This window comes from Myxocyprinus asiaticus, chromosome 2 (genome assembly GCF_019703515.2).
Source record: "Myxocyprinus asiaticus isolate MX2 ecotype Aquarium Trade chromosome 2, UBuf_Myxa_2, whole genome shotgun sequence".
Classification (NCBI taxonomy): Eukaryota; Metazoa; Chordata; class Actinopteri; order Cypriniformes; family Catostomidae; genus Myxocyprinus; species Myxocyprinus asiaticus.
The window spans coordinates 56,804,675-56,828,489 of NC_059345.1; the positions used below are offsets into that span (position 1 = coordinate 56,804,675).

The window sequence follows — 23,815 nt, forward strand, 5'->3', positions numbered from 1 at the left end:
CATTCAGAGCACTTCGCCTGACCAATCGAATCATGACTCGGCTCCGGAGCAAGACAGGTGATGTCCTATATTTTCCATAGATGCTACCCTGCGGTTGCCCCTGTGATCCATCTCTCTTATGTCTGGCTGGAGCCTGGAGCACTTCACATAGTGCAGGATTTTCAGTTTGTGTAGTCTCACGAATGGGTGGGTTAACTGCCATAGATACTGGAAATGTCACAGTTAAAAGGTACCCTCCATAAGGGCGAGGCAGGGAGCATGTATAAAAACGTCTGTAATTACATGTGTCTAAAAACGGACCCTGAGAGCTTCGAGTTCAACCACAGGCTGCAGACACATCACAGGGAAGCATACGCCACCCTCACTATCCAGAACCGCTTGCAAACCACGACAGCCTAAGTCTGTAGTTACACTGGGTAAAAAATAAAACAAAATAAGCATGCATACACTGTTACAGAAATCTTAAATATAAAGCAAGGCACACAGTGCACAAACCAGGTCATGTTGAACATGGTGCGTGCGTGTATGTATGCGTGTGTGTCTATTTGTTTGTGTTTAATTAAAACACTGTGAAGTAGCCTATATCTTTACTGTTTGCAAAGCAGTGCTTGTTTGTTTTAACCTATTTTACCCTGCATCTTATTGTTCATCTGAAGGATAATCCATCAGTGGTTCAGCCTAAAAAAAATTATGTAACAGCTGACATGAGATGAATAGGAGTCAAAGGAGGAAATGAGGGAGGGGGTAGAGAAAGACAAATCTATAATCCACTGTTCAACTTGTACAACTTGTTTATCACATCATTTCAGTATCAGTCTTAGCCATCCTATCTATGACCATCAATCTCACCAATAGAGATTTTATTGTTTGTTTTTCAGAACCTCTATGGATAAATAGTCTAGTTTTCTGTACTTTAAATGAGTTTGAGGTGCCGTTTTAGTAAGTTATTGTAAAGAAGTGTATGAAACTGTGAAAAGAATTGTTAAACTGCATTAGTTTCACCACCTTCCACTTCACCAATTATCTCTCAGGCTCCAAAGCTAAATTTACCTTTCATAATGCATATTCCTCATTCTCATATTCATTTTATTTTTTTGTAAGGTGTACTTATACTATAAGCTAACAGGCTGTTTACAAATGGTGGCCTGAGGGGTTAGTTAATTTAGCTAACTTGCTTGCTTTTAGTTGTTTATTATTCTTTCATTCAATATTTTTTCATCCATTAAATAGTTTCATATAGTACATATTTTAAATAATGAAATATAACAAAATATAAACAGAATTTAATAGCTCATGTCAACGGCTGTATTTTAGAGCTCCTTGGTCAAGGCAAACGATTACTTCTACAGATGTAGAAGCCATTAAAACTATAATAAGATCGCCCTCTGCTGTCCATCATGAGTACAACAAAAGGCACGCCTTGTGTGGCTGTTTCTATAAGGGAACCCTCCGAATGCCAAAGTCTGGCGAGACTCGCACTTGCTGTTGCTAAATTTAGGGTTAGTGCTAGATTTAGGGGTAGGGGTAGGGGTAGGGGTAGGATTAGGTTTAGGGTTGGGTGTAGGGTTTCTGTGGGACTCCAAATAAACATAATAAACACAGTGTGTGAACTTCGCATGCGGCTCTCGCGAGACCTTCGGCATCCGGATGGTCGCCTTCTAGACACCACCGCCTTGTGTTCTAGAGCGTTCCAGACGCGTTGTGTTGACGTCACCCGGCACGGTCCTCCTGTAGTCTGCAAACATGATGGTGAGTATCGTCTCATGCCTATTTTACCATCAAATCCATCGTCATCTGGCTGTTTAATCTGTTTAATAGTGCTGGTAGGTAAACATGCAGGGAGAATAAAGCATAAGTAATATATCTGCTAGATTATTTCCCCTTTAATTGGCACAATACTCCTAAAGTTTTACACTGATGCTAGCTAGCTTGGTGGGTGACTATTCATTCTTCTGTGTGAAACTGACGGGAAACATTTGGAGATTATCGTTGTAAAGCGTTTTTGTTTACGTCTGTATATATTATAGTTTTGTACCAGGGGTTTATTGTTCTGTTTGGTCAAAGTAGTTGTTGAATTATGCTAAGGGAATTCAGTTTAGCATCACTTTAGTTAGCAGTGGTTGTTAGCCGGTTAACCATGTAATGCTGTTCATTTCCACTGTCGCGAGGAAGGATAAACTATAAAATGCATTTTCCTGAATAAGGGCTGTTTATTTTTGCAGCACATATAGTCATCAGTCAGTGCAGTTTGTTGCAGCCCTTGTATGCATGACAGTGTAAAGCAGGTGTAATTACACTGCCTGGCCAAAAAAAGTTGCATACTCTTAATATTCAGTTGGACCGCCTTTAGCTTTGATTACGGCATGCATTCGTCATGGTTGTTTCAACAAACTTATGCAACGTCACAACATTTATTTCCGTCCAGAGTTGCATTAATTTTTGGCTGAGATCTTGTATTGATGACGGGAGAGTCGAAACACTCTGTAAAGTCTTCTCCAGCACATCCCAAAGATTTTCAATGAGGTTAAGGTCAGGACTCTGTGGTGGCCAATTCATGTTTGAAAATGATTCTTGGTGCTCCCTGAACCACTCTTTCACAATTTGAGCCTGATGAATCTTGGCATTGTCGTCCTGGAATATGCCCCTGCCATCAGGAGAAAAAAATCCATTGATGGTATAACCTGGTCATTCAGTACATTCAGGTAGTCAGCTGACTTTATTTTATTGCCAGAATTGTTCCTTCTGAAACACAGTAACATCTTCTGTCTGATACGTCTTCTGTCATGGTTGTTTAAAGTCCCTCTCCAGTCACTGGTTTAACCCCTAAAAACTAATCTTTGTTAATCAAAATTACATATTTGAAAGATTTTTTCCATGAAAATAATTTCTTCACGCCTTAAAATGGCTTAGATATAACTTTACACCTTTACCTCATTTAGTATGCACAGATCTATGAATATGCAAATTATTCCCCGCCTCCATCTCCACTCACCCCTGCATCGCTCGCCTGCAGCTTGGGCTTGCTGTGTCCCCAGTATAAATTGATGGAACCGTGTTGGGCTTCAATATATGTTTAGTGGTTGTTTTCGAGTAAAATTTTCAAAACATCTCTCTGGAAAATGACTACTGCTAACCCGAGTTTTCTCTGGAAGTTTTGCTGGGACATTACGATTTTTCCAAATAAACTGCACCCATTTGTCTTGGATTTTCAGATCCTTTGGTAATACATGAAGACTCACCATTTGTCCTCTTGCAACTTTGCATCTGAAAACAGAACATGTCTTGCAAAATACCGATATGTAGCTACACCTGGCTTCTCCTGATACCCCTTGCTTTGCCATAGCATATGCTATTGATATGGAAAGCCCCACCCCGCAAGTTGACGGGATTGGTTCCTTAGTTTGTGACGTATGAAACCCTGGCTGTCTGAATCCGTGTGTTTGAGACTGTCTTTGGTACACTGCAGTTCCAAGGCGAAAATGCTCAGCCATGGCTTTGACTGCTGATTTCACTCATGGTATGTCTTCTAGCATATAAAAAAAAAAAAACACCATATGGACATGTAAACAAGGTTAAAAACTTTCAGTGGAGGTGGTCTTTAAGAAATGAGAAGCTACACACTGCATCAGTTAGGGTTAACAGAATTGTTGCCAGCTGAAACATATTAATCACTGCAATAGTGATCCAATCATAGGCTCTTAAGTATCTGCTTATTTAAATCCAATTTATTTATTTTTTTGGCCAGGCAGTGTATGTCTGTTAAACTGAAGTTCCTAGAATCAGAGCAGTCATGTATATTGTGGTGTAAATAGTCCTTTTGTTTGAATGAAGATTTAATTCCAAACACTAGCATTTCACTCTGCCTGTTGAGAAATTGTCAGCACCCATGCATTGACTCTCCTCCATTCAAGTTATTTTATAGTGATTATGATGTAAACAGCTCCATCTAATACTTAACCCTCTCCCCTCAGCCCACTCCAGTCATCCTCCTGAAGGAGGGCACGGACTCGTCTCAGGGTATTCCGCAGCTCGTCAGCAACATCAATGCCTGCCAGGTCGTGGCAGAGGCCGTGCGGACCACCCTTGGCCCCCGCGGCATGGACAAGCTCGTGGTGGACAACAGAGGTAAGTCTGCATTGCGCACAAAGGTCGGTAGATGATACCACATTTATTTTAAAGGAATAGTTCACCCAAAAATGATAATTCTCTCTTTCTTCCGTGAAACACATATTTTAATTTGGGATGCACTGATATGGAATTTCAGGGCTGATACGATAACCGATCATTCACAGCTCATTGTGGCCGATAACAATAAATTATATTTAAAAATAAGTTTTTTTAACTTGGAACTGCTAGCTAATTTATTAAAAGCTTCTCATTTGAAAAATGTGCCATTTAAAAGCTTGGAATTTGGACTTGCTGCTACTTAATTTTGGCAGATGTAACATGAACCAGAAATGTGCCTATATTACGGACGAATGCTGATTTGAATGAGAAATAAATGACAATACACTTGAATAAATTGTATGGTGCCTATTTATGAGAGTTTACGGTAATCATGATGACTTGCTAACAAAGAGAGAATAATGAACTTCAAACAGCTGTGATAATGCATTAAACCAAAATGAGGTGATAAACAGCATGTAATGAAAATTAAACAATAAAACACACAATACAAACCCTAAACTCTGTATACATGGTGTAATATTAATGATAGCAGCCAGACTGCTCGTGCAGCAGTGTTTTGTGTGTGTAATGGATGTGTGCTTATGCGTGTCTAATTCACTGACGCTTAAAGCGCTCATCTGTGACAGTTCCACTGTATAATTTATGAAACGCGAATACAACAGTCATAATGGGAATAGGTAACATAATACAGATCGAATAGTCACGAGTCACAACGTTAGAAAAATCTCAACTCGTAAAATACAAGCAGATTTGTTTCACTCACAAACTAATGTTTTTAGCCATCTCAAGTCACTCTGTGAAACTTTTCAAGATCTCTGAATCAGTGCTGCAAGTAACAATGTGCAATTTCCCACATTCTGTTTGTTTCATGAAGTAATATGCGAAAATGATTGCCCCCAAGTAACATACATGCATGTTTTTGTTTATTGCCTCATGAAACATAAACAGAATATGGGAAATGGCATGTTGTTACTTAGTAGGGGTGTAACGGTTCTCTGTAAAAAACCGAACCGTATGGTTCGCCACCCACGCAAGCATTGGGACCGCGGTTCACCTCAAGATTGACGCATCTGGAGCATAAGGTTTTGCGAAGAAAATAAAGTGCCAAATAGACACGCAAAGTTACAACCTCCGATAATGTAATTGAATGGATCTGTAGATGGATACACTCCGCCTGTGTTTCACATGGGTCAACTTGACGACATCACTGTTCTGCAAGCGTTGTGTGTGCAGTTGAAAATGGCAAGCCGAGAAAACGAGCTGCTGATAGAGAAGCCCCCTGCTTTATTCAGGTCTCCTGTCTGGAAAAATGCACAGTTTGCAGACATCGCTCAACGCGAGTACTGTATACTGGTAATACATCGACATATGATCATATCATGATACAATTAACCATGGTTTTACAACAGTAATACTGTAGTTTCCATATAGTAACCATGATTATACTATATATTGTAAATATGACAGGAACTATGTTGATTTTGTGGTTACTATGTTTTAACTACAAACACCATAGTTAAACTATGGTTACAGTAAAACAGTTATTTTTATTAAGGGCAAACTTGTTGAAGTGTTTGTTACCAAATAGAGTATTCTTACTGTGGATTTGGCAGTAATATTTTTTTTCTGAACATCGCAAATACCGAACCATACCGAAACCGTGACCCTAAAACAGCGATGCAAACCGAACCATGAGAAATGTGAAATTTTACTTACAGCAGATGATCCCAATTTAAAACCAGACCCAAAATAATGTAACAAGGTGCAGAGATGTTGAAATAATCCCCACAGAGAAATTAGTTTTCATTCACACAGACACGTTATGTGTGCGCACGTGCACTCTCGCTTGCGGCTGTCCGAGTCCCTGCCTGAAGGAAAGAAGCTGCAGACAGTCAGAGATTCTCAGCCGCAAGCAAATAAACCTTTACAAATTATCGGCTAAAATATCAGTGGTAATTGCATTTTCAGAGCGATAATAATATTTGCAATAGCAATATGTACAATGAAAAAGTAGTTATATTTTGGTCTGTTCTCACCCAAAATCGATTAGATCGCTTCTGAAGACATGGATTAAACCACTGGAGTCGTATGGATTACGTTTTTGTCACCATTCACTTGCATTTTATGGACCTATAGAGCTGAGATATTCTTCTAAAAATCTTTGTCGGTGTTCAGCAGAAGAAATAAAGTCATACACATCTGGAATGGCATGAGGGTGAGTAAATGATGAGAGAATTATCATTTTTGGGTGAACTATTCCTTTAAAATGATGATTTGCCCCTCTTTAAAATAATGTGTTTCAAGTGTGATGATGTGTTCTTGCAGGCAAAGCCACTATTTCTAATGATGGAGCCACTATTCTGAAACTTTTGGATGTTGTGCACCCTGCAGCCAAGACTCTGGTAGACATTGCCAGGTCTCAAGATGCAGAGGTGAGATTAATTTCTGAAAAACAATTTATTTTCTGTCTGCATTCTCATCCTTTGCATATTTAGGGTTCCTTTAGCTCAACTGGTAAAGCATGACGTCAGGGTTGTGGATTTGATTCTCAGGGAAAACTCATACTTGCAAAATATCTTAAGTAAATTTTAGATGGATAGCTATGGATTATAAATGTAAAGTTGAACAAGTAGGACTGAAACATAATCGTGGTCTTGAATTAAATGCACTAGCGATCATGAGAGTGTATCAGAATATACTTCATTCTGAGTCTGCTTTGTTCAGGTTGGAGATGGCACCACCTCCGTGACTCTGCTTGCTGCTGAGTTTCTGAAGCAGTTGAAGACATACGTGGAGGAGGGGCTTCACCCCCAGACCATCATCAGAGCGTTCCGCCTCGCCACCCAGCTTGCTGTTAAAAAGATCAAAGAAATCGCTGTTACGATCAAGAAGGAGGACAAGCAGTGAGTCTACACTGTTTTTGCTATTACACAATCATGCACTAGTATCATAATACCAACAATGTAATCATTTGTCCTCTCTTCTCTCCCAACCTAGGGAACAAAGGAGTCTGTTGGAGAAGTGTGCTGCTACAGCTCTGAACTCAAAGCTGATTGCTGGGCAGAAGGAGTTCTTCTCCAAGATGGTGGTGGATGCAGTGATGATGCTGGATGATCTGCTGCCTCTGAAGATGATTGGAGTGAAGAAGGTGCAGGGTGGAGCTCTGGAGGTGAGAGGGAAATTTCAGAATTCTTAATTCAAGGAATTCTTTTTTCATCATGCAAGTTCACGTTGGTAATGCATTTCAACAATATGGGGTGTAACCTAGTAAAATGTTTACAGGTCAGGGATACAGAGTGTAGATCTTGACCGTATCTTATTTGTACTCCAGGAATCTCAGCTGGTGGCTGGTGTGGCTTTTAAGAAGACCTTCTCCTATGCTGGTTTTGAGATGCAGCCCAAGCGCTATGTGAACCCCAAGATTGCTCTGCTCAACATTGAGCTGGAGTTGAAGGCAGAGAAGGACAACGCAGAGGTCCGCGTCAACTCTGTGGAGGTCAGTATTGCTCTTCACAGTCACAAGTTATCAAGCTCAGTGGAGGAACCCACCTGCCCATAGTCCTGAAAGACCCCATTATGTGGCTTGATGAGTGCAGTTTTCTTTATTGGTTTGACATACTAACCTTGATTTAGTAGTGGTATAGCTAGTCAGAGTCAAGTGGTATTAGGGGCCTGGACATTTAGCCTTCTAGAGAGTGTTTTATTGGACAAAAATTTGTATAAGGCCCTGAGTCAAATACTAACAGTATTTTGTTAACACGTTTTCCGGGAGGAGAAAGACACTAGAATAAAGATGGCCTCAAAGCTAACACAAGTGGACTAAAAGCCAAAAAATTTTGTTTTTGTTTTTATGGGGTCCTGAAGCCATCCCTCTGGATTGTAGATGGTGTTTCTCATATATGCATGTGTCGCTGTTTTAAAGGTGCACTCAGTAACTTTTGTCTTTGTGTCATCTTGGACATACACTGACACCAAGCGGCTTGGATGCAGCATAATTTAAAATCAATAGTTCTCCATTTCAGATGCCATTGTAGAAATGTAGTATTCATAGTCAGCCACGATTACTTTAATCAATGAGTGAAAGTGTCAAATAAAAGGATGACTACTGAGAGCGAGTAGTATTTGGCTGGTCATATGATGTTGGCCCACGTGTGGACCCTCTCCATGTAGAATAAAACAGCTTTTATAAGGCTACTGATATGACTGGAGTCTTCATTTTAATGTGAGTGGTCATGACCCATGACCAACCGATATGGGATTTTTGAGACCGATACAGATTTTAGAGGGGGAAAATTCACAGATTACCGATATGGTGGCTGATATAGTTAATTTTTGAGCTGGAATGAAAACAGACCTTTTCTATGTGGATTGTGCACCGATATGACTGTGCAAAGGTATTCAGAAGGCGGCTTTCTTAAATATTTTTATCAAAGAATATTTGACATTATTATTATACATTGTCAACAAATTCTAGAAATGAACACTGAGAAAGAATAAATAAAAATACAATAAATAGCTTAATAAACATCAGTACTGTATGTTCAATATCAGTCAGTTGCTGACCATTTAAACAAAGAATAAACATAAAATAAATAGCTAAATAAACATCAGTACTGTTTAGTATCAGTCAAATGCTGACTATTTTAATACTGCCAGTCCATTAGGGGCAGGTTGTAAAACAAGAAGCATTTACACCTGCCGAGACGAGAGATAAACAGTGGCAGCGGTGTTTCACCGTATTGTGCTATACAAGTTCAGTGGAAACTTTCAACAGTGGAAAACCAGACTTTTAAATATTAAATTTTATAAATGCAACGACTGGAATTGTTCGGTTTAAGGGGGTACCAAACTGTGAATCCTGAACAAAACAGTTTGGTGAATATATGTTTACACATTAGCTTCCACTCAGCTGACAAGCAATGAAAGTAGCTATGTGGTTAGCTAGTTAGCTATAAGCTCGTTGTCACGGAGAGCAAAAGATGGATGTTGTTTATTTTCCAGCATTGCGTCTCACCAACTAGGTAACAACGTAGCGTGAAATCAACACTCAACAGACACAATCCACCACCGCACCATTGTCTGCTGAGCTGCAAAAAGATGCTCTGATGTTTACCTTTCAATCTGCTACATTACTTACTGCACTGACAAACTATAGCTGGCTAACACAGCAAACAGATGTGATAAACATGTGTGACATGGTTGTCAGGGACAGGGTTAATGTTATATTAGTTATATTGAAAAGGGAATATGATGGGGTCATTGTTTATTAACTTTCCAGTATGTATTTCAAACTAGTTAGCGGCTTACCGAGAAGACACCACTTAACTCCACCTTGTCTGCAGACCCACCGTCAGCTCAGCTCTGTAAACAGTGGAGTTGGAGCACGCTCTGCTGGACAAACTATGTTATGACACCAATTCAGAAGCATTGTTTTCTGCATTATATGTTCTGAAAAAAAAAAACGTTTTCATAATATCGGCTAGTCATGATCTCTTACATATAATTGCAAAATTACAATTCATGTCTTAAGGAGTTAATCTTTTTTTAATGAGGAAAAAATTACTGAGTGCACCTTTAATTTCACATGGTTCAATAATTGAATATGGCTTGTATGAAATGAAATGGACCCCACCAAACACACACAGTAATACATGCACATACTCACGATGACACGGTATAGCAGTCCATCAAATGCTGTTCGCTAGTGAGTGTGCACAATGGAAAAGCAGGATACCTGACAAGGTATCCAAGTCTTTTACTTAGATTATTTATTTGGCAAAGGCAATTAGAAATATAAGTACCAGAATTAAGTTCAACAAAATTAATGTTTCCGAATGTCCATGGCGAAGTGATGGTTACAAGCTAAGCTAAATGGCTACTAGTTAATCCTGTTTGGCTAAGTATAAACATAGTTGTGCAGCCTTTTCCGTACACTGATTAAACAGTATGCTGCTGTATGAAATAACTGACGTCTGTATGTAATAACACCGAATGTTGTGCAAAACATTGCACCTCCGTAAAGTTGACACCCCATGTGATCAGGATATTAATTAACAAATAAACAAACTTTTTTTAATTAATTAATTAAACTATTTTAATTAGTTTGTGCACACGAAATAAAATGTGCTCAAACCATTTTTGAGAAATCAAATATTTTAAGCTTATATCTTATGCCCAAATGACTCCAGAGTGGTCTCATTCGTTTGTACATCAATTGTGCACATTTGGATGTTAATTGGGTGCTGAGCCCCATGCTTAAAAATTGTACAATTCTCCAAAAAATTATTTTGCCCTCACAAACAATGCACAAATGAACCAAAATGATAGTGGTATAGTGTAGTGATTCAGTAGTGTTGATAGTAGTTTTATTTGTATGTTCTGTTAAATAGGTTTATATTATCTATTTCAGGGGTGTCCAAATTGCGGCCCGCCGACTGCCGAAGAGTTTTTGGAAATAGAACATAATTTGGCCCACTATTGAGAAAATATATGAAATTCATATTCTGAACACTGGGTGTCGCTGTCACGTACAGTCATATTTCACAGTTGTCTCCACTAGTGCACTCTCTTTAGTTGCCACCAGCTTCATCCATTGGAATGGTGCATTTATTATAGGACTGGTGTCGAGTTGGATACTTTGCTCATGTTGTCTTTTTCGATAAAATGTCCCGATACCACGCATCATACAACTGAGTAGAGCTGCCATTGTGCAGCACGACTGGCTGTATCAAGTTTGAGCGCGCACAGATAAGCGCGAGCCGAGCACACACTTAGAATGTCTTCTGCAGTGCTAAAGAAGTTTATTATTTGTTGTGAATTGGTTAGTTTTTATGCTTCATTAAAACAAGAAAAATGATTCACTGACTTCTCAGCATCATGTTGGAGTAAAGACATAAGAGATAGCGCTCAAAACACTCGAGCATCTCTGCTTGTACTGCGCACGCTCCACTTACACTTGCATGTCAACCAAATAAAGGGAACACAATAATTATGAATCGTGTTTGAAACACAAGTAACAACAGAACAGAAACTATGGTTGAATTACTAATAAATAAAGAGTAATTCCTTGAAACACATCATAGTAGGACAATTTAACACATTCTGATTATTATGCGTCACACCCAAAAGTGCTTGTGCTTTGCAGTGACACTGAATGGACAAAATCCAAGGGCATTGAAAGTAACAAGTTCTTACCCAGTATAATATTTGTTACATTACTGCATTGTCAGAAATTAACTTTTCCATAAAGGGGGCAATAACTGCCCTGTGGATATCATTTTACAGGGGAATTTTTATGTTTATGAGGTTATTTTTCTAAACATAATGTACTGTCATTCTTTTATATATTTATGAAATGTATGTGATAGTGTTTAAAGCTACTCTTAAAGTATAATTTTAAGAACTATATCAGATGGTATAAATATAAAATAAAAAAACAGAAACCAGGTCATTGTTTGCCCCCACATTTTGAACTTTAGGGCATTTTTTGTCATTTTTGGGGGCATTTTTGCCCAGAGACTCCTTTATTTTCGAACCCCGCATTACTGTTCTATTACAAGCTTTCTTGGTGAGAGTAATATCCTTTATCAACACAAAATGTGATTAAAACTTGCATAAGATTAAGCATACAGTGTAAAGATGATGCATTAGTGGCATCTAGCCTTTTTTATTATTATTATTACAACAGTGCGGCCCGCTACACCTTATTTCTTTTTGCATCTGGCCACAAATAGAAAAAGTTTGGACACCCCTGATCTATTTGTATTTATGTTTAATAAAAATAGTGCAAGTAATTTTCTGCATTGGGGCATTTCATTATTTGACAGTCATTACTACAGTTACCTGGGCTTCCAGGGCCCTTCAAATGTCAAAAGCTCCCAATAAAAAAGCACGCACCAATGCGCCTTAATACAGGTCCGGCATTGTGGGCGTGGGGACATGCGAAAACAGCACTGCTGCTAAAAATAAATTAAAAAAAACCTAGGGGAAACACTGGTAGAGGCCAAATTATAAAATCTGTTACTTGAAAATTTGAGGAAGATTTTTTTTTTTTGTCTGTGCAGAGACTAAACCAGGGGTATTCAGTTAAAGTTCCAAGAGGTCAGGTCTCTAACTTTCCTTCCTTGCATGGTGTTAGTTTTCAGTATAGCTATGAAATGACATAAGAAATGTTAATTTTTTTTTGACCTAATTATAAATTTTCAAGTTGGCAGTAATGGTACTTTGTAAAAGTAGAAAAAAAACTTCAAAGTCAAAACGGTCTCTTTAAAACTGGGCAAGGATTAGGACATTGGGGCTCCAGAGACAAAGCGAAAGTAGTGGGGTTTGGGGGATCTTCTACCAAAAGATTAAAATATTTCAATGAGTTCATTAATCGAGAGCACTTTGATAAATATTGAAAGATAAAATCTACTGTTCATTTTGAAGCTGTATGACAACAGTCCAGTATTTGTCTTTTGAATATTTTTAGATACTCAATGGGCATAGGGGGCCTTGTGACTATTAAGGAAATATTTTGTTTGGGGGTTCAGGAGTATCCCCTGAGAGAAAATTTGAATGGAACATTTTTATATTTTCCTGAAAATGAAAATCTAACAGCAACAAACAATGTAATGCACAATAGTGAAGCTTAAAAATACTGTTAGCTAAAGTTAAGTAGGCCTATAAATGGTCAGACTATCAAATAATGGATACATTCTCATGAGAACTCCACTATGCTACTATAGTAAAATCACATTTTTGGTTGTTTTTCCTTGCCATTTATGCAATAGATGATCTTTTGATTAATTTTCACAAAAGTAATCTGTTTGTGAAAGGCTCGAAACATGCTGATTAATAAAGCTAATTTTAGATGGAAAAAAAACTTCATAGTATAAAGGCACTCTGGAAGCACATTGTCCAGTCACAAACCATGGTCAGATTCATTTCAGACACATGAAGTTGAATTCACTTTGCTACATTCTCATTTTCTGCAGTGTGTTTTACGAAAGATGACAGTATCCATCTATATTGCTGCTCACTGTATTTCTCCGCTGTGGTCTACTGTCGTTAAAAGAACTGCGTTAAAAGAAAAGGAGAGATTGAACTGCATTCAAATGTCAAGATGTCTCGCGGTCCGTATGGAACCAAGCCGAGGTCCGGACCTGGACCATGGTCTGCTATTTTGGTCTAAATTGTCTCTGAAATTTAATGTTGTACAGTGTTTTGGAAAAGTATTTGCCCCTATCCTGATTTCTTCTGTTTTAGTTTATATCTCATACTAAATTGTTTCAAAAAATAATCAAAAAAATCTAACATAAAACAAAGGCAATCTGGGGAAACACAACTACAGTTTTTAAATGATAATGTTATTTATTGAAGCAAAAACGTTATCCAATACCAATTGGGCCTGTGTGAAAAAGTATTTGCCCTTAGTTACTAAATCCCCAAATCTATGAAACTGCATTCATAATGGGGTTCAGCTGGACTAGACGCACCCAGGCCTGATTACTGCCAGCCCTGTTCAATCAAATCAACACCTAAATAGAACTTTATCAGCAGTATGAAGTTGGCTAAATGGTCTCACCCAGTAGCACACCATGCCAAGGTCGAAAGAAATTCAAGAAATGATGAGGAAAAAGGAAATACATCTGGGAAGGTCTACAAAGCTATTTCATTATCTCCTAATGGCGAAAACTTGTTACAGAAGTGAACCTTCCCAGAAGTGGCCGACCTTCCAAATTTCCTGCAAGAGCACAGCGACGTCTCATCCAGGAAGTCACAAAAAAGCCAAGGACAACATCCAAGGAACTGCAGGCCTCTCTCGCACTACTATCAGAAAGACACTGGGCAATATGCCATCCATGGAAGTGTGGCGAAAACCACTGCTAACCTAGAAGAACATTAAGGCTCGTCTGAATTTTGCCAAAACACACCTTGATGATCCTCAAACCTTTTGATAGAATGTTCTGTGGACTGATGAGTCAAAAGTGGAACTGTTTGGAAAACAGGGGTCCCTTTACACCTGGCTTAAATCAGACACAGAATTCTACAAAAAGAACATCATACGGTCAAGCATGGTGGTGGTAGTGTGATGGTGTGGGTATGCTTTGCTCTTTCAGGGCCAGGGCGACATGCAATAATTGAGGGAAACATGAATTCTGCTCTCTACCAGAAAATCCTAAAGGAGAATATCTGGTCATCAGTACGTGAGTTGAAGCTCAAGCGCAACTGGATTATGCAGTAAGACAATGATCCAAAGCATAGGAGTTCCACCTCTGAATGCTCAAAAGAAGCTAAATTAAAGGTTTGGAGTGGCCTAGTTAAAGTCCTGACTTGAATCTGATTGAGATACTGTGGCAGGACCTTAAATGGGCAGTTCATGCTCAGACCCTCCAATGTGGCTGAATTAAAGCAGTACTCCAAAGAAGAGTGGGCCAAAATTCCACCACAGTGTTGTGAAAGACTGATCTCCAGTTATCGGAAGTGTTTGGTTGCAGTTGTTGCTGCTAAAGGTGGCACAACCAGCTAAGTTTAAGGGGGCAGTTTGTTTTTCACATGGGTGATATAGGTGTTGGATAACTTTTTTGCTTCAATAAAGAAAACTGTATTTTGTGTTTACTCAGGTTGCCTTTGTTTGACTTATATCTCATTTGAAGATCTAAAACAATTTAGTATGAAAAATACACAAAAACAGAAGAAATCAGGATGGAGGCAAACACTTTTCCACAGCACTGTACTTCAGACCTGTGAGAACTACATTAAAGCACTGACTCGTTGTTCGTATGTCAATGTGTAGTCAAAGATACACAACTTTTATTGTAATAAGTTAATTTGAAAAAAGAATGAATTAAATATGCTATTACATTTATTGTTTTATATGTGGCCAAATACATTTAAACTCAGTTTTTCACAATTCCTGACATTTAATAGTAGAAAACATCCCCTGTCTTAGGTCAGTTAGGATCACTACTTTTTCTTCGGCTTGCAAGCCTCACCTTTTTTCCTCCAAACATAACGATGGACATTATGGCCAAAAAGTAAAATTATTTCATCAGACCAGAGGACATTTCTCCAAAAGTAAGATCTTTGTCCCCATGTGCACTTGCAAACTGTAATCTGGCTTTTTTATGGTGGTTTTTGAGCCGTAGCTTCTTCCTTACTGAGCAGCCTTTCAGGTTATGTCGATATAGGACTTGTTTTATTGTGGATATAGATACTTGTCAACCTGTTTCCTCCAGCATCTTCACAAGGTCCTTTGCTGTTGTTCTGGGATTGATTTACACTTTTCGCACCAAACTACGTTCATCTCTAGGAGACATAATGCGTCTCCTTCCTGAGCAGTATGCTGTCTACGTGGACCCATTGTGTTTATACTTGCGTACTATTGTTTGTACAGATGAACGGCGTTTGGAAATTGCTCCCAAGGATGAACCACTTGTGGAGGTGGACATTTATTTTTTCTGAGGTCTTACCTGATTTCTTTTGATTTTCCCATTATGTCAAGCAAAAAGGCACTGAGTTTGAAAGTAGGCCTTAAAATACATCCACAGGTACACCTCCTATCAGAAGCTAATTGCCTAAAGGCTTGACATAATTTTCTGGAATTTTTCAAGCTGCTTAAAGGCACAGTTAACTTATTGTATGTAAACTTCTGACCCACTGGAATTGTGATATAGTCAATTAAAAGTGAAACAATCTGTCTGTAAACAATTGTTGGAAAAATTACTCGTATCATGCACAAAGTAGATGTCCTAAACGACTTGCCAAAACTATAGTTTGCTAATATTAAATCTGTGGAGTGGTTAAAAAAATGAGTTTTAATGAGTGTATGTAAACTTTTGACTTCAACTGTGTATGTATGTGTGTGTATATATGGAATGGAATCGGTAAATTCCTTACGATTCTTATCCCTACTGTAAGCTTTGTATAATGCAATATTGCATAATGTTAGTGTTATTCATGAAAGTTATGAAATGTTAACAATATGTTCTATGACTCGCGCACAAACTACCTCACAATTTGATTGAAGATGCATTCTGCGTCCGTATGTTTTTTGTTTTTATTGTTTTTCTATGAAAAATGGATGGTCATTGACCATTTTTCAGTAATTTTCTTTAGATTCTTGTGCATGAGCACCATGTTTTTTAAGACATCTGTCAATCCGTCATTCAAAACGCTGTACGTTATTTTGACAAATAACATGCAAGGAACTCCCCATATACCGTCTTTACATGGTACAGCATATCTGCCTATACTGCTTCACAGTCTCTGTCTCTGCGTGCACATAAGGAGAAAGAGAGGAGAACGCTCGCAGCCATGTGGGAGTGAGAAATGACACTTTTAATGCAAAAATAATTAACACGGCACTTTTAAAAGTACACTGCATATGAGGTTTGATGCATTGCGGAGTTTTTATTCTGATGGTAGGCTACAAAATAAGCTCTCAAGTTCTGGTGGTAGATCAGTTGTCACTTGCACCAGTGCGCCCAAATAATTTTCCACATTTGCACACAGTAATTTTCACTTGGAAATGCTCGCACTGTAGAGCTGGATTAAAATAATTTGTTCTGTCATATATCAGATTTCTGATTTTAATAATCAGATTGTTGTATTTTAATTTATACATTATCTCATTATAAGCAAATCTGCATTTGTATCATCTAATTAATGTAACTTCTGCAACATTACCAGTGGAACTGGTTATTTTTTGTGCTCTTTGAATGATTCTTTGATGAATTTTCCGTAACACAGATAAACTTCCTGTGCCAGTTAATATAAAGTTGTTGTTTTTGTTTTGTTTTTGTTTTTTTGGATTTTTCCCCTTTTTCACCCAATTTTGGAATGCCCAATTCCCAGTGCGCTTTTAAGTCCTTGTGGTCGCGTAGTGATTCGCCTCAATCCGGGTGGCGGAGGATGAATCCCAGTTGCCTCCGTGTCTGAGACCATCAACCCGCGCATCTTATCACGTGGCTTGTTGAGCTCGTTGCCACAGAGACATAGCACGTGTGGAGGCTTCACGCCATCCACCGCGGCATCCACGCGCCCCACCGACAGTGAACCTCATTATAGCGACCACATGGTGGTTACCCCATGTGATTCTACCCTCCCTAGCAACCGGGCCAATTTGGTTGCTTAGGAGACCTGGGATTCGAACTAGCAAACTCCAGGGGTGGTAGAATATAAAGTGTTTGTTGTCTTACCTCTCGTATTTGCATTGCTGTCTGTAGGACTATCAGGCCATTGTAGATGCTGAATGGAATATCCTGTACGATAAGCTGGAAAAGATCTACAAATCTGGAGCTAAAGTAGTGCTATCCAAGCTGCCCATCGGAGACGTGGCCACGCAGTACTTTGCAGACAGAGATCTTTTCTGTGCAGGTCGTGTAGTGGAGGAAGACCTCAAGAGAACTATGATGGTATAACAACCTGTTATTCTTTGTGTTTGTCCTGCCATTAGCTTTGACTGTGTATTAATATGTCTCATGTTTCAGTATGTTTGAATTTGTAATTTCATAGGTTGAACATTTAATTCCACTTAATTTTGCAATGCTGTATTTGAAAGCTATTTTGAGTCATGCAAGTTAATGCCTCATGCACATGCCTTTAATAATGTCTTGAGTGATTTGTTGAACTCATGGAGAATATATGAAGTGTTCTTTGTGTCCTTCAGGCCTGCGGTGGCTCTATTCAGACCAGTGTTGGTGCCCTGACTGACGATGTGCTTGGACAGTGTGAGCTCTTTGAAGAAGTGCAGGTTGGAGGAGAGAGGTATGATTTTTTTTTTTCCTACTCTCGATGTAACTGTACCCATAAAACATGTAAATTTAAGTTTTTAGCCTGTTTTAACATTGTGTATGTGTTCTTTACATAGATACAATGTCTTTAAAGGCTGCCCAAAGGCGAAGACCTGCACCATCATACTAAGAGGCGGGGCTGAGCAGTTCATGGAGGAGACAGAGCGCTCGTTGCACGATGCCATCATGATCGTACGCAGGGCTATTAAGGTGGGTTAAACTTTCACTTTTAGGGATGTAACGGTGTCACAGTACACCTCAGTTTTAAAACAGACAGTTTTCATACCATCTTCTCATTCAGGGTATTGCATGAATATAAATTTAGGTTTTTCCTGTGCTTTCCTTAAATCCAAGTAAAACCGAATCGGCTACATTTACACAGCATCATATAAACTTGATGTGATAAAATAAATCTCTAAATTGCGACTTCTCATTTTTCTTTTCACATTTTTAAATGAGACACAGGAGACAGAACCTTTTATTTCCTCCATCAAAGCAGTTGTGGGAAAACTTTTGGTATGTTAAAGGGGTCATGAAATTATTATTATTATTATTATTATTTTAAATTTTTATTATCTTCCCTGAGGTCCAATGATAATGTTAAATTTTTTTGCACCAAAACGGTCATAATTTTGTAATATATTATAATTTTCCTCCCTGTCTCTGGCCCTTTGTCTCAAACGCTTTGTTTTGGCCTAAGGGCCTCCTTTTCAACTTTGTTTATGCTCACTGTTCTGATTAGCTAACATGGAACAGCCCCTCAAATGCAGCCATATTTGAAACTCAATCAGAAGAGAACAAACAAGCTCCACAACATTATAAAACTAAATTTCAGGGTTTACACATAACTCACACCCAGCACATTGCATCTGAATATATTAAACTGTTCACTCAAGCACAACTGTTCACTGCAGCACCATAAACTATCAAACAGTCATGACATTTGAAATATTCATGAGTTAAACTGTTTACTTACTGTTTTGTGATCGGTCCTAATAGTGTTATACTGCCCCATCCTTCAATGGTTTGGCTTTCACACAACTGAATAAAACAGACTGCATGACTATGATAAATGATTACTGCAAGAGTTTGATTAAAATACAGGTGCAAGGGACTTCAACATTTCTAAATTGCACAAATAAATAAATACATATTCATCTCTCGCTTTTGCTCGCGTGTCAATGATGCAGAGATCCAGGACGTGCTTGTGCTCAAAACAGCAAGAGGCAGAGCAGATAAATGAACCGAATGGGGTCTCCTTTTCAGAGTTATAACTTGACACTGCGTCTTTTTAGAGCGGCACGATATACATGACAATGGTCAAAGACGTCTGTCTAGTGTATGTATATATACAAAAATTATTCAGAATAGTCCGGTTGGGTCCCCTTTAGTGTTCAGGAATAGAAAGTAGGCCACACTAAACCTGCCTGTCCTGCTCTCTGTTTTCAAACTGAGCGCCAGTGGGTTGGTCCAAGGGTGTGATGATGTAAAGTAGGTGTCATTGTTGTTGCTGTATAGGCAGTCATGAATTAATGTATGCCGTGACTTCCCTACGTCACCAGGAAGTAGAGAACGAGGCGTTTTTGCAGCTTGATTTTAATAAATGGTTTTATTGCATTGGGGTTAAGTTTTGAGTTCTGAAATTTACAGTATGTTTTTATAGTAGAATGACTTAAGTAAAAAGATCAGGAAAATTCCTCATGACAAGACCCATTTAAAGACCCACAAGGCATCTTCATTGTTTCTCATTAACCAGTTTGTAAGGTTTGTCGCAAAAAATTGTTTGTTCCATCAAACGCAGATCTGAACTGTTAACCTGGACCGTAATCATTACAACATTTTTTTTCCCCCTGCTAAATTTAATCCAATAAATCTTAAAAGGATAACCCAAAAATGATGTTTGATAGTATTGCATACAATTAAATTTTGGTAGGGATCATGCCTTTTTAACTAAATATTAAACTGCAAATCATATTAGAAATGCACCTTGATACCGTAATACTGTGAAAATCTCAATCTGTTACACCCCAGAGCACTAATAAAATTATTGGTGGTTCTTGTGTCACAGTACACTATTTATTATTTGTGCAAGGTGCTAAACAGGTCATGTAGTTGTTGCACATTCTAGAATTAATTCCTTTTTTCCTCTTATCACAGAATGACTCCATTGTTGCTGGAGGTGGAGCTATAGAGATGGAGCTGTCGAAGTATCTGAGGGATTACTCAAGAACAATTCCAGGGAAGCAGCAGTTACTGATTGGAGCCTATGCCAAAGCCCTGGAGATCATTCCCAGACAGCTGTGTGACAATGCAGGTTTTGATGCGACCAATATCCTTAACAAACTGAGGGCCAAGCATGCACAGGTAGCTGTACACACAACATATTTGCTCTTGGCTTTGGAAAAAAAGTTGTAAAAATATTTTGGTTTTCATGCTTATTCCTATTTTATCACTGCTTTACATAAAATTGATGTATGTTTAAGGATGCAGTGTGCATTATATCTGTTTCCCCCTTTCAGGGTGGTATGTGGTATGGTGTAGACGTGAACAATGAAGATATTGCAGATAACTACCAGGCGTGCGTATGGGAGCCCTCTATTGTACGTATCAATGCCCTGACTGCTGCCTCTGAGGCTGCATGCCTCATCCTTTCAGTGGATGAGACCATCAAGAACCCTCGCGCCGGTGATGCTCCATCTGCGCCTGCTGGCAGAGGTCGTGGAAGACCACATGCCCATTAAACAACATCTCCAACAGGGTCTTGGGCCGAGCCTTTGGACTCTCAGAAGGTCAAAACAAATGTTGGCTCTTTAGGGTCTTGATTTGTCTTCTTGACCTGTTTTGTTACTTCATGGTCCCAATAAATCAAAGCATTTCTGTGTGTTTGGAAAGGCTAAAGCAGAATAAAATGTCTTTTTTTTTTAAAGTATGCCAGATCAATGGGAGTTGAAGGATCTGTTGGCCGTTTGAATGATGTTTTGTGATAGTCTGAGAACACACTCAAACTTGATATACAACCTCACAAAGAATTATGGGTTTGTAGGTCTGTATAAGCACTGATATGCAGGCACTCTGCTGAGATACGTTCCTGTGTTGGTCATTCGGTGGAACTATTTATTCGACTATTAAATCCGTACATTTTCCTCTCAATTCTGTGTGGTGTTTTCTCTTTCCAACTTAAAATTTCTTCTGACTGCATACATCAGATGAGGAAAACTACTGTTTTAAAAGAAAATAACTTTTATTTTCAGGCATGAGGATTGGTATACATATACAAACAGTTTCTAAGTATGCAAGTACTATAGTAAGAAATTTAGAACTAAAGTCCTTCAAAATTGTGATAAAGTTCCAAAGATTACAATAATTCCAAGATTATCATGTCATTTACCCCTAGCTTGCTTCCCAAATGTTAGAATGATATTCCATATACTTGAAAACCGTTGAAGTAATTTCTTTGGCTTTCTTACCTCCTGGATAGGTGAAAAGCTAACAATAGCAATATCTAAAATGGATAACAGGCTAAAAAGAACCCTACGGACAGACTCAAATGTTTAGACCAGAAAAAAAGAGGTAGTGTTTCATAAGTTCCAGCTATTTTAAATAAACTGTAGGATCAAAAAAACCAACAAACAAGCCTATCAGACTCAAACACATTTATCATAGGGAAAAAAAGTAAAACTGATTAAAAACAGGTAGACATGTTTACAAGTAGAATGCAACCACTTGTCATGTACCTTTGTATGAAATGAAAAAAAATTGCCTCTTAACAGCATTTCAAATGTTTACCTCTGTATTACCACTAGGTGGCATAACCATAATTTCAACAAAAAAAAAGTTTTTAAATGACTTGCGTTTAGTAATAGAGTATGCGTACAAAATTAAAAGTGGCTGTATTTGATAAATCAATTTACATACCAAGTTTCTGACAACTTAAAAAGGAATATTCTGGGTTATGTCAACCTAATGTCTATTGCTGCTTGTTTGGAATGCTGTCAATCGCCAATGACAGTAATTAAAACTTGCTGTGTATAAACAAATGGGAAAAGCATACAGTAAATACACTTAAAATGGCAGATTAGCAAGCTGACCTGAGATTTTAAAACCAGAAATTAAGCTCAAAACGAATTTACTTAGTGGTATTTTCATTTCTCTTCCTGGTATCCTCAGTCAGATACCTAAAGTAATCATGACATGAGGTGAAAGATTAGACTTATAACTTTGCAAGATTAGTATGCGGTTCAATCTCACCAGTGCAAACACTTATTTACAGTAAGTGTTCAAGTTACGCTTTCGTGTACTTGCATATTTAAGTAGCATATTTAAAAATTTTGAATTTTTTTACATTTATTATTTGTGGTTGCTTGACTGCTAACATTCCATTATAATTGACGGTAAGCGCATTTCCCATTCTTTAAAGCTGAAGTGTGTAATTTCTGCGACAATCGCCAACGAATGGAATTGCAAATAAACAATATTTTCAAAACAGCTTTCGGAATACGCCCCTCATCTCCGATTGAGCGAACAAACAAATAGCCCTGCCTCCAAATAACACCATACACCATTATTAATTTTGTTGGGGCGGGTCTAAACGGGTAGTTTAAAACAAATGCAGGAATTTTTATAGTGCCACAGAGACACTGTGTGTCCAGTTTTCAAGAAAATAAACCTATGAATGGCTTACTTGTAGTTGTCTCTGCATAATAAGCTGGGATAAATGAAAGTATGTTAACTGAAAAAGTTACATCAGGTTTAATACATACTAAGGGACAAAATCCAAATAAATCGAATGTCTATGTTAACTGACAGAATGCCACAGATGCAGAACATAGACATTTGGCAAAAATGTACAGAATATTTCTTCAGGGTTTTTTTCTACATATAATACGCGCATGTATGAATGTATGTCATAGTTGGGATTTTCATTACTTGTAATTTATACTCTTTCTTAACCAAAGCAACCTACAGTACACTTAATACAGAGACAGTTCTCATGGAGCAAGCTGTTGCCTAGCACAGTAATTTTCCAGTTTATGAATCAGTCCTCCAGTTTTTACATATGCAGTCCTTGGGTTATTACAATTAAGCCATCCATTGATGAGATTGGCTGGCATTAAATATCCCATTACACAGAGTTTTCTCCAGAAACAGCACAGCAGGTTCAATTGGACAGGAAGTCAATTGATGCCTGCACCTGTTGGCCAGTCGCCACATCAACAGCTGTTACTTTGATCTCAGTATCTCCAAACTGCATGGCAGTGCGAATCTCTCTGCGTTCAAATGCTGAGCCTTTACTATTATCAGCAGCACTAGCTGCTGCTGCCCCTGACTCAAGCAGGTCTAAAGTGATGGCACCACTCTTCCTCACCCCAGGGTCGGTAATGTAGGTGATGTCATCGGTGTCGCTGCAGTAGATGTTGATGATAATCTTCCTTTGTCCCACTCTTGCTGGTGTGTAGCTCCGTCTTACCACCTCACCCAAAGCCACCGACTGATCAACGCTTACGAAACGGTCTAGGATATCGGTACACCATTCTCGTCCATCTTTGATGAGCAGCTTATCACGAGGGTGTCGGCCTTCCACAAACCGGTTCAAAACCCCAACACCGTAAGTTAACGGACAACGGCGTACACGGACTACAGTGGGGTCAAGACCAAACAAGACTGCACCCTTCAGGATGGTAAGACCTACGTCCTGTGGAATTATGATCCGGCAGTTCCGCCCAAGCACATTCTGGGCAGCTCGCTGAAGCATGGGCGACTCTGCGAATCCACCAACCAAGAAGAGGAAACGCACACCCTTTACTTCTTCCTTCTTCATCAGGTCCTCTGGAAGTGAGAGAAATCTACATCAG

General features: G+C 38.6%; 2 protein-coding genes across 3 annotated transcripts in view; one reads left to right on the top strand and one right to left on the bottom strand.

Annotated features, from left to right (window-relative positions):
* The first annotated feature begins 1,589 nt into the window (after window positions 1-1,589).
* LOC127412430 (T-complex protein 1 subunit eta-like) lies at window positions 1,590-21,113 on the top strand. The gene is made up of 11 exons (XM_051648778.1): window positions 1,590-1,749; window positions 3,972-4,125; window positions 6,514-6,620; window positions 6,913-7,091; window positions 7,186-7,357; window positions 7,520-7,684; window positions 17,397-17,585; window positions 17,840-17,937; window positions 18,041-18,173; window positions 20,121-20,327; window positions 20,483-21,113. The coding sequence occupies exons 1-11, from the start codon at window positions 1,744-1,746 to the stop codon at window positions 20,702-20,704; spliced, it is 1,632 nt and encodes a 543-aa protein (XP_051504738.1). The 5' UTR covers window positions 1,590-1,743; the 3' UTR covers window positions 20,705-21,113.
* Window positions 21,114-21,189: 76 nt separating this feature from the next.
* Window positions 21,190-23,815, bottom strand: part of hspa12b (heat shock protein 12B) — a 43,497-nt gene continuing 40,871 nt past the window's right edge. For both annotated transcript variants that reach the window (XM_051648677.1, XM_051648686.1), the window contains one exon: window positions 21,190-23,789. In XM_051648677.1, coding sequence (XP_051504637.1) covers window positions 23,122-23,789 — 668 coding nt within the window. In that variant the 3' untranslated portion in view covers window positions 21,190-23,121. The remainder of the gene's footprint in view (window positions 23,790-23,815) is intronic.

Excerpts from the sequence above, each read along its gene's own strand:
- LOC127412430 (XM_051648778.1), top strand. Across the intron at positions 6,621-6,912 it reads CCAGGTCTCAAGATGCAGAG|GTTGGAGATGGCACCACCTC; the intron begins GTGAGATTAATT and ends TGCTTTGTTCAG. Across the intron at positions 18,174-20,120 it reads TCGTACGCAGGGCTATTAAG|AATGACTCCATTGTTGCTGG; the intron begins GTGGGTTAAACT and ends CTCTTATCACAG.